This window comes from Hoplias malabaricus, chromosome 1, assembly GCF_029633855.1.
Source record: "Hoplias malabaricus isolate fHopMal1 chromosome 1, fHopMal1.hap1, whole genome shotgun sequence".
Taxonomy (NCBI): domain Eukaryota; kingdom Metazoa; phylum Chordata; class Actinopteri; order Characiformes; family Erythrinidae; genus Hoplias; species Hoplias malabaricus.
The window spans coordinates 41,285,212-41,296,547 of NC_089800.1; the positions used below are offsets into that span (position 1 = coordinate 41,285,212).

The 11,336-nt window shown below is 38.7% G+C and overlaps 1 protein-coding gene across 1 annotated transcript; it reads left to right on the forward strand.

The window, feature by feature from the left end:
- Window positions 1–5,796: 5,796 nt before the first annotated feature.
- On the forward strand, window positions 5,797–11,336 carry LOC136665358 (odorant receptor 131-2-like). The gene is made up of 4 exons (XM_066642984.1): window positions 5,797–6,682; window positions 8,344–8,416; window positions 9,837–10,002; window positions 10,815–11,336. Exons 1-4 carry the CDS (start codon window positions 5,797–5,799, stop codon window positions 11,334–11,336), a joined length of 1,647 nt encoding a protein of 548 aa, XP_066499081.1.

An 11,336-nucleotide genomic window follows, 5' to 3' on the forward strand; every position in this document is an offset into this window, starting at 1 on the left:
CTAAAAATGTATTAATTCAGTGTATTTAAATGAGGGCTAAATATATTAAAATATATGTCCAAGTTAATTAAACTGCTAAATACTCTGTAAACATTGGGTTATGTAAATTCTGATAGATTCGTACACCTTTAAGGGCTCTGGAAGCTAGAGCCTGGCTAGAGAATTCTCATATCACATGACATGCCTCAAGATGCCTGCTGGGTGTTAAAAGTGACTAATGTATTTGGTTTCAGAAGGCACATTTTGAGTGGCCTCTAGGAAAGGCAGTTCCTGCCAGTGAAGAACTAATTGAAATCGCTTCATTTTAGTATTACTTTCATCATTTTAGTAGTTGTTTGGGGAATGGAATGACAAAAATATCTTAGGGAACCAGTTCAAATCTTGACTCTACCAAAGTCACAGTTGTTAATGAAGACAGCAGGGATTGAGGCCATAAAATATATAAATATATATAAATAAATTTCTAATAAATTTTTATATAAAAATATATAAAATAAATTTCCATTTTATGGAAAGGCAATTAGATTTTATTTTGATGTGTCATTTTGATACTACTTGTGCAGCCAAGCACGATCACTATTGTAATTTCTTGTCTCTGCCTGTAATTCAAACATTTCCTTACTCCCTATATAGTTAATTCATTTATTATCTGTAACCGCTTATCCAGTTCAGGGTCGTGGTGGGTCCAAGGCGGGAACACATCCTAGAGGGGGCACTCCCTATATAGTGAATTATGTAAATCATAAATTTACAATGTATACATTCGGTCAGTGTTTTCTCTGGTTTCCAGGAGTGTTTTGATGTTGTAGGAATTTCTCTAAAGGAACAACCCACACTTGTAAGAATTTTAATGGTCTGTGTTAGGGAAGGCACGAAACCATTTTTTTTTAGGTCCGATACCAATACCGATATTTTACATTTGGGTCTGTGCTGATACCAATACTAATCTGATTTTTTGAAAAAATAATTGCTTTGAAAAAAAAAAAACATTGGGTGACTTTTACATAAGTCAACAGTAAAGTATTGTGACATTATTATATTATACTCATTTGCAAGAAATACATTGCACCCAAAACACAGTTCAGTTGCCAGTACTGATTTTTTTTATTTAAACATAACTTTTCACAGCATGTAGCTGGTCAACACTATTCAGACATTTATCCTGAAATTTTAAAACTTAAAGCAAAACTTTAAATATAAGGATCTAAAGTTCATTCATTCATTCATTGTCTGTAACCGCTTATCCAGTTCAGGATCGCAGTGGGTCCAGAGCCTACCTGGAATCATTGGGCGTAAGGCGGGAATACACCCTGGAGGGGGCGCCAGTCCTTCACAAGGCAACATACACATGCACTCACACCTATGGACACTTTTGAGTCGCCAATCCACCTACTAACGTGTGTTTTTTGGACTGTGGAGGAAACTGGAGCACCTGGAGGAAACCCACACGGACATGGGGAGAACACACCTACTCCTCACAGACAGTCACCCGGAGCGGGAATCGAACCCACAACCTCCAGGTCCCTGGAGCTGTGTGGCTGTGCCACCGTGCCGCCCTTAAGGAGCTAAAGTAATATTCAAAATAAAAGTAGTGCAAACATGGCTTTTTGTGACCCTCAACTAGTATTAAGATGGCTGTCAGTTCAATCTTTTTCCATCACATGAAACCTAAAGTTCAACTTAGTGAAATCTCTATACAAAACTTAACACTTGTATAAAAACATTTCCAGTATAAAAAAACAGATATGTTTGTGGTGTTAAAGTTCCCAACACTGCTACCACCTCGTGAGACAGTAGCATTACACAAATTACATTCGGCAGTCTTGCTGTTTTCTTCGTTGACTGTGAAGTAACTTCACACTGCTGACATGTTTACAGGCCTCTCACAACAATCACTTTATCACGTGATACCTGCCGGTCCTATGCGAAAGTGCTGCATTGGCTTACGGCATGTTGCAAATTTCACCCCAAAAAAATCCTTTTTTAATATATATATTTAATGGATCGGATTGCATGTTTTGTTCCTTTCCAATATCCGATCCAGCAATTTAGGCCAGAATCGGACCGACACCGATACTGAATATTGGATCGGCGCATCCCTAGTCTTTGTCTCTTCCTCTTTTAACTGTATTTTGCTTGCTATGTCAGTAACCACACAAATTAACTATAACTACTACCTCTTTGTTTCTACATTCATTTGCTGCATATGTGCACTTTTTAGTTCTGAACTTAGAGACTGTTGATCATTTGTTGCCATTTGTTGGACCCCCACAAGACCACTACAGAGCAGGCATTATTTGATTAGTTATCGAATTATTATTAGCTATTAATTATTCAGACTTGCCTTCTGATACTATAGTTGCTTTGGGTCTGCCAGACATAATCTGCTTGTTTTTTTGTTTTTGTTTTTATTATTATTTTTTTTTCCCAGTTTCCAGGTGAGTTTTGATGCTGTAGGAATGATGATGTAGATTACACTCCACTGTTCAATATTCTCCAAATACTGCTCCAGAAGTCTGTTTTCCAGCACTTAGTTTTAGTTTTAGCGACTAAGGTTTTATAAGGAATCAGTAAAAGGTACTTGATGGATATATTTTGCATCAATACTTAAAGATGCATTTACTCCTTTGGCTAAAGAATAGCTTCTCTGAGCAGTGATTTCCCTGAAACAGGCATATAAACATTTTTTTAGAGGTAATTTACATTATTTTATCTTATATTTTAGATTTTAAAAAAGCAACATTTTGTCTCATGCATTTTCTTCTTTTTCATGATCTGAATTGCTAAATTGTATTTAGGTTATGTGTAATGTGAGTTAAAGTAAAAAGAACATGGATACAACAGACTCAGCAGGCCAATAGAGGGTGCCGGGGCACTGACCTCCCTGATGAAAGTTGTTTTACTTTATTAACTAAATATGTTTTATATTATCATTAACTATTTATTTGACATATTAATATGTTAGAAAGTTAAATGATGTGTAATTTAGAAAATATGTTGATAAAAGTGAGCTTTCTTTTTCTTTGTTTATACTGGGCAATGCTTCCACAGGCTGTGCTGTTGCACTGAGCTACCTTTCTAGTGCCTGGTGATGGCAGGAGCACAGCCAATCAGAAACCATTGAGAAAATATGCATATAGCAACATTAATTAAGTCAAATGTTGTCCTCGAATCAGGCACCTAAGGTTCACTCCATCAATGTGAGGGAAGTTTGGTGAACAAAATTTGTATACTATTTGTTGGATACAATTTGATCCAGAAATATGCAGCACACTACAAAATTCTTATATTAGTGTTTTTGCTAATATATTGCTAATTTTCTGAACCAGTTTGTCAGGAAAAATGTCATATACTGTACCTTGCACCTGAGCACATTAGAGCTTTGATTTGCTATTCTTTTGATAATTAATCTGCTGACTGATGTTCTGATTTGATTTTCAGAAATTTGGCATCATGTAGTTTGTGTTAAATTGTATTGAGATCTTTGTTGAAACTGACAATGTTGCACCAACAGCCCCACCTGGAATATTTTTCACCAGGCACCACTGGGATTGCTGTATAAACATGGTGTGTATTACGCAAAAAATGTGACATCATGATAAAGTAAAATGCTCAGTGTATGAAACAGTTACAAGAAACAAAGACAAAACTCTAATGACAAATGTTCAATTACAAACCAAACTGAGACAAAGACACATGTCCTATCAAAATTTAGAGAACAGGGAACATTTTTGAGCTCTGTTACATGACCTAAAATAGCTCACAGGTGAAGGTTGTTGAGAAAACATGAGGAACTAGAAAGGAAAAACAGACACACTGAACCAGCTCAGAAAACTGGTGAAATTGGAAACCCACACAGGGCTTTAGACAGGAAGTTAAAGTTAAACTAGTTAAAGTTGTAACTATACAAGAAAAAAAAAATTCAAATATTCAAAAGCATGGAAAAGCAGGTTGAGATATAAAACATGAATATTCCACAACATTGAACAGCTTGAATGACCACACTAGGGAATGATCAAATGGCTATAGAGGAGAATGACTCCGTGGCCACACTGGAGAATGACTGGGTGACCAAACTGGAGCAAGTCTTTTTGCCATTTCCTGGGCATCAGGGGTGCTGCTGCCAGGCCCTGGACAGCAGGATTGAAAACTGACAAGAATTAAAATTGGACTGAACCATCAAGACGGGCTAAAGTTGGCAGAACCAGCAAGACGAGGTATAAAGTTGAATGAACCACGGAGACAGGAGGAAAATGTTGTGTGTGGGATACTAGTACTGTCAAAGGCAGGGCATGTGCGTAGGCACAGACGGAGCAGATGGAGGGCATGCTGGTTGCTCCCTGATCAGTTTTTTTTCTTGCCCTCCAGAGCTGTGGTTCATACCAGAGACTGGTAGGAGTAATGAATCAGATGCTGTAAATCTCCCTGTGTTCATAATTCACTCTACATCCAGACACTTCATCGATGGTTTTCACAGTACTTCCTCTCTTCTCTGTGGTCTTTTTTAACAGCTCTCTCTGTTTTCAGATGATATCATGGTCTGTATCTCTCTATGTTTATTCCATCCCTCTGTGACATTTCTAATGCCAGAGCAATTTGTCATCATGTATTTCCCTTTGCTGTGCTCTATCCCTTCCTGCCTTCGATGAACCTCTTTCCTCTTCGTCTATTCCAGCAAAGATAACCCTGCTTGTACCTTATGCATAACACTTTTTTCCAACTGGATGATTGCCACATTGTGTATACATCCTGCCGTTGTGCGAAACACCTTTACAAGGCTCTGACGCATCCGTGCATACACTGAGCTTCAACCTGCTTAAGCAGATACTGGACAAGTTGATGACCATCTTCACGTTTTGGTGCCAAAACACAACAAAACAAGACTAACCTAAGTACAAACAAAATTGGTAAATGAAGATTTTTACTTTAGCATTACTCAAAGTAATGTACTTCATGTACTTCATGTCACTGAGGAATGCTCTTTAAAGTTGTATGTATTACATTTTAATTTAGGCAAAAAAAAAAAAAAAACAATACAATGACTAACTTTCATAACTGGATTCATTGTTCTTGTACTATTTTCTGTGAAATATAGGAAATATTGGCTTTAAATCTTTTGCAAAAATTGTTTATAGGACAAATGTATTCTCTAAATTTTTTTTCAGTGTGCTCTGATAGAGAACTGTTAAATGTATAAATCTGAAAGTATTACAGTAAACTAACTAGCCATGGATGATGATGATATAACAACATATGTCTAATGTAAATTTCATACAAGGCAAAATTATAAAGTATCTGATACTTTTATGGTCTTTTAAAGAACAGCTGTTTTATATATGCTGACACCATGAACCAGATTGGAGTATTTAGTCAGAATTGGGTCAGCTACCAAGTGCAGAAATCTCACCTAGTATTACAGAAAGAGTTTAGTCAGTATTTTAGGTAAAAGGGTACAAATATTTTGGCTATATCAGTAAGTACTCAGAAAATATTATTTAGATAATATCCTTTTCCCACTGAGATGCAAAAAGTACATTCATTCATTGTCTGAAACCACTTATCCAGTTCATATGAAATATTAATTTTCAGATTAGTGGAAGTATCAGCAAAGTCACTATGCAGTTATTAGTGAGAGAAGAATAAAGCTCCACCCTTGATGTTTTTAAAAACACTATAAATACACGAAGAGATAGACACTACATAGACGTCATAGGTGGAGATGACAGTTGCTTCACTTGTTTGTGTTTGTACCTAATTTTCACGGAAATGGCAAGCATTGCGAATATCAGTATAAGCATGGATCCAAGTGTGGAGTATTATCTTGGTTTACCGAGGATAATATTAGTGCAGGTACTTGTAGGGGTTTTCCTTTATGTGAACTGCCTGATGATATTCACTTTTCTGAAAAAGGAGATGTTCAGGGAGGACACTCGCTACATTTTGTTTGCCCAAACTCTGTTTGTTGACTCTGCTTTCTTGGTTGCATGTAATCTGTTGTTTATATGTACTAATTACCAGTTCCGTATCCACATGATTCCTTGTATTCTCATCTGTACAGCTGCAGCTATTTTCTCCAATTGTACTCCAGTGACTCTTGTGGCCATGTGTCTGGAGCGCTACGTTGCTATATGCATGCCTTTAAGACATGCTGACATCTCTACCAGCAGGAGGACAAGAATTCTTGGAATCTTTATCATATGGGGTATCAGCTCCATATTTCCTTTATTCACATTTATAGCATATCTTTGTGTGGTCTCACCTTCCACTCTGATGTCTTTTGATTATTGTACAGTAGAGGTAATGTATAAGGAAGAATGGCAAGCACAAATAAGTTTTACAATTTTGCTGGTTCTATTTCTTTTCATGATCATCATTGTTGTCTTCACCTACATCAAGATAATGCTTGTAGCCAGAGCTGCCTCCTCTAGCAAAAACAAATCAACCAATAAGAGTCTAAAAACAGTGATCCTTCATGCCTTTCAGTTGTTTCTCTGTATAATGCAGTTTATTTGCCCATATATAGAAATGGCTTTTTGGAAAAATGTCTTGGTGTTTTATAATGTAAGATATTCATTTTTCATTGTTGTTTATATTGCACCACGTTGTCTTAGTCCACTGATTTATGGACTGAGAGATGAACATTATTTCCTTGTTTTAAAGAATTATGCTTTCTGGGGCTTTCGTAATTGCTTAAAAACCTTGCCTATTTAATACAAAGCACAAAACTCTATATGACTGAAACTCCTAAAGTCAGTGTTTTTTATGTTAAGTTTAAATAATAATTTACAATCCTCATGATTATTACACCTTAGATATATGATACATTTATACATTTTATGAGTACTTATTAATTTGTATACCTTTGAGGATTCTGGATGCTAGTGGGTGACTAGAGGGTTCTTCTCTCACTGACATACCTGAAGAAATCTGCTTTTTAAATATGCAATGTTGAATGTGGCTGCTGCTTTTTGTTCCATGGGGCACACTGAGACTGTTCTCTTGTGTTTTCATCAGTAACAGACCTGAGCTTGTATATAACAGTGGAGCTTTCTAGGAAATGCATCTAATGCCAGGACAAAGTGCAATTCACTGTCAGGTAGGTATCAAATTTGGGGTGCTTTGAGGGAAGGGAGGGACACGAGAGGTACATATAAAACAAATAACTTAAAGTGCCTGTTAATTTAGATGTAAAAGTTAAGTAGACCGTATGCGATGATTGGTAATATATAAATATTTTTACAAGGATTGCTACTTCAATTTTGAATGAATTTGCCCATAATTATAAATACCTTAAAAATACTTACAAGACACTAGTGGAGCTTCTGGTGCTGCACAGGCATGGCTAGCTACAATAAAATCAGGTGATGTGACCTGGGTATGGCAGGGAGCATGCATCAGCAATGTTTTTTTTTTCCTGATTCCTCAGCTCATCAGCAGTACCTTTGAGTCATCACTAACTTATTATTATTATTATTACTATTATTATTATTATTTATTTTGCTACTTGGTAGTATGGACCATGCCTGTAAAGGCCAATACAAGGAGGCAAACTTCATAATTATTGGCACCCCTGGTTAAGAAGTGTTCTTTGGCTTTTTTAAATAACATAGGACAACAATGCAAAAAAGAGAGAAATCCAAGCTTTAATTCAAGTGCCTTTATTTGGTGAGAAAAAGATCACACATTAAATAATTAATTAAATAATTATTTTGAATAAAATCAAAACTTTGTACAACCTCCTGTTGCCAACAAGACAACACTTAATCTTCTCCTATAAATCTTCACAAGATGGGGGAATAGAGAAAGAGGGATCTTTGACCATTCCTCTTTGCACAACTTCTCTAAATTGTCTAGAGGGTCTTCTTTTATGAACTCTCCTCTTCAGCTAACCCAACAGGTTTTCTATTGGGTTGAGGTCTGGGGACTGAGATGGCCCTGAGTGGAGCTTGATTTTGTGCCTTGTGAACCATTTTGAATAGATTTGGCCACATGTTTCATTATCTTGCTGAAAGACCCAGTTACGACCCATCTTCAGCTTTTGGGCAGAGGCCACCAGATTCGGATTCAAAATGTTCTGATATTTTAAAGAGTTCATGATCCCATTTATCATTACAAGGTTCCCAGGTCCTTTGGAGGAGAACCAGGCCCACATCATCACCGATCCTCCCCCAAACAGCTTGTTGGCATGTATATAGCGCCTGATGATGGTTTGGGAGACTTTGTAACCCCAAGACACTACCATTTGATTCAATTCTCTTACAGTGAGCTTTAGAGAACTTTTTACTTCTCTTACCATTCTTCTCACTGTGCGTGATGGCAAGATACTCTTGTGTCTTCTTCCAGGCTTGTTTGTCACAGTTTCAGATGTTTTGAACTTTTTGATGATTGCTCTGACTATAGATAAGGACATCTGCAGGTGAGTGGCTATCTTTTTGTAGCCATTGCCTGATTTATGAAGGTCAACACACATCTGCCTTACTTGAATAGTGTGTCCTCTTGTCTTTCCCATGTTTAAGAGTGAGTAAGAAAAATAGGCCTCTGTGTAATGCCATATTAATACCCTAGGGAAAGAGGAAGTGATGAATTACTAATTAAAGGTTCCTGGATACTTTGATCCACTTTATACACTACAGTAGAAATGACATAAATGGTTCAAATACATTTATTTTCAAGCTGTTTAAGTTAAGGGTGCCAATAATTGTTGAACAGGTAATTTATGGTAAATAATTATTTCTTAGTCAGGATTGTTTCTTTATCTTTTTTCAAATAAAAAAAATATATATATATTTTAAGGGTTTTAACACATTTTAACTAGGGGTGCCAATAATCATGGAGGGCACTGTATTCTGGGCTGGAGTTCAGGTAAGCTTAAGAGTGCGTGGATCCTAATGCAATGGAGATGCAAGGCATTGATGGGCAGCAAAATGATAATTGACATGAGTGTGTATGAAAGAGTCATATGTTTCAGAGGTCTATTAACTAATGGTTAGAATGATCTGGGAGTCCTTGAATGGAAGCTCTAGAGGTAGCACTGCTCCTGAAAGAATGAGCAAATGTGCGATGAATTAAATATACTGAGAGAGAAGATGTGTCAAAGTTGAAGAAGAAACCAGGGGTCTGTGGCTAAAGAAACCGATTCTGTTATGTCAAACACAACTGGCATTTATTTATACTTGGGGGAGGGTCTCATTTTCCAAGGTGGACTTGATCCGTGATTACCACAAAGTCCCTGTGCCCTGGTGGATGTTCCAAAGTCTGGTGATCACCACATTTTGCCTCTTTGGATTCCTTTGCATGTTGTTCGGGCTCAAGAATACTGCCCAACCTTTCCAATGTCTCATGGATGGCATCTTGCACTACTTGCCATTCAAAGACACACAACACACAGGACTGATGAGTGGTTTCTCTTATTCAGCACCATTAAATATACACTGGCAGAGGTTAACATTCAGGCACACCCTAACCCCTCACCCATTATTATTCCCAAGGATGCATCAGACTACAAGGTAGGGGCAGTGCATGAGCAGTGGGTCAGTGGTGATTGGCAACCTCTTGTGTTCTTCAGCATTAAATCGTGAGCTGCTCACCCTGTACTTGGCTGTAGCTTTTCCTTCTGGAGGGCCATCTGTTTTCCGGCTCAGTTGTGCCTGGGCATGGACATTGGCTATTCACGGGTGGCATCATAGCAGGTGTCCAACATATAGGTCCAGGCTTACAGGATAGCAGTTAGCCTCCTGGCCTGCTGCAGGCAGATGTTCTATTCTGTGATGCCAGAACAACATTCCTCGGCAACATTTCCATTGGTGAGTGCAAGCCAATTGTTCATGTGCACTTAGATTTGGTGGAGCCGCTGCCTCCATCCCGTGGGTTCTCAAACCTCTCCACACTAATAGAGAGGTGGGTCCCACAGTTTGGTGTCCCTCTGCAATTTTCTCAGACCACAGCCCTCAATTCACCTCTGATCTCTGGAACACCATGGCTCAGGGCCTTGGGGTCAACCTAGTATGACCGCCGACCAGCCAACAGGAAAATGAGTTGTGTGAGCTGTTCGGTCACTACATGAAAACTGCATTCCGGGATGACGGCTAGACAGACAGGCTCCCCTGGTTGCTACTGTACAAACAAATTTTAGAGGTGTTGCTAGTTTAAAATTTATAAGGTGCAAAATTATAAATGATTCACTTTCAACATTTCATACATCATGTTTATATTATTGACAATTAAAAATGTTTTAGCTAATTTTTCTTCTAATACCCCATTCAGTGGGCTCTGATGGAGAAAAGTTAAAAATAAATAAATATAAAATGATAATAGTAACACTACTAGCTATGGAAGATGGTTGTATGGAGGGCAGTACCTAATTAGCAGGAAGGGCAACAAAAGAGAACAAAAGCAAAAGTAAAACACAAAACAAAACCAAAGAATGTAACACAAGTAACACATGTTCATATGAGATATGATGTATTAGATTAACAGAGACATCAACAAATCACTATGCAATTATTAGTCAGAGAAAACTATGGCTCCACCCTTGATGTCTTTAAGTGAAGTTATGCTAATAACATAATTTTGGGAGTAGGACCACGCCCGAACTCCTCCTCTCAGCCCTATATATACCCTGCAAATTCACGTCATTTCTGCGACAGACAAACTCGCCTCATTTAGTTCAGGAGACGGATCTTGACTCGACTGCTTCACGACGTCAGCTTGCTCCTCCGCGCTGAGTCATTCCTGCTGATCCCCATATTCGGAGCCGTGTTCGGCCTTTATCAAGCCCACTGAGCCTCCTGTTTTAAACTCGCTCCTGCTAAAAGCTATGGGACTGCCCGGTATCTGAAGTAACGTACGGCCGTTGTCACGCCTGCAACCGCTTCAACTGTTCTATGCTCTGCTGTCTTACCCGCTCTGGATCGGTGCTCTGTTCTCCTGCTTCTCCTCCCGCTGCATTCGGCCTCCCAAGTGACCCCCCGCATATCCCTCCGACGCTGGCGAAAGGCTTCGAGCCTCCCCTTATCTTCATCTTCGGCTACGCTGCTACGGGACTGCCTCGTGTTTTGGGGAACGTGAATCTACCGTCGTCACGTCTGCGGCTCCACATCTACGAGCTCTACAGCGCCTCGAGACTCCCATTTCCTCCTCTCCGGCAGAACAGCCTCGGCGTTCTAGCAACGTGCTCCGAAACAATGGCGTCGCTCACTCAGCTAAAGAGAGAGAAACCCGTCTGCCAGTGTAAGGATCCCCTGCGCAGCAATGTGATGACATCACAACCGTCTATCTCCGACGCCCCCTGCTGGAGTATCCTTCGTCTTCCCGTTACCCTTTCTGGTCGTGTCTAA

Excerpts from the sequence above, each read along its gene's own strand:
- LOC136665358 (XM_066642984.1), top strand. The coding sequence starts at position 5,797 with ATGGATCCAAGTGTGGAGTATTATCTTGGTTTACCGAGGATAATATTA. Across the intron at positions 6,683-8,343 it reads TTATGCTTTCTGGGGCTTTC|GCTTGTTTGTCACAGTTTCA; the intron begins GTAATTGCTTAA and ends GTCTTCTTCCAG. Across the intron at positions 10,003-10,814 it reads AGGGCCTTGGGGTCAACCTA|CTATGGGACTGCCCGGTATC; the intron begins GTATGACCGCCG and ends TCCTGCTAAAAG.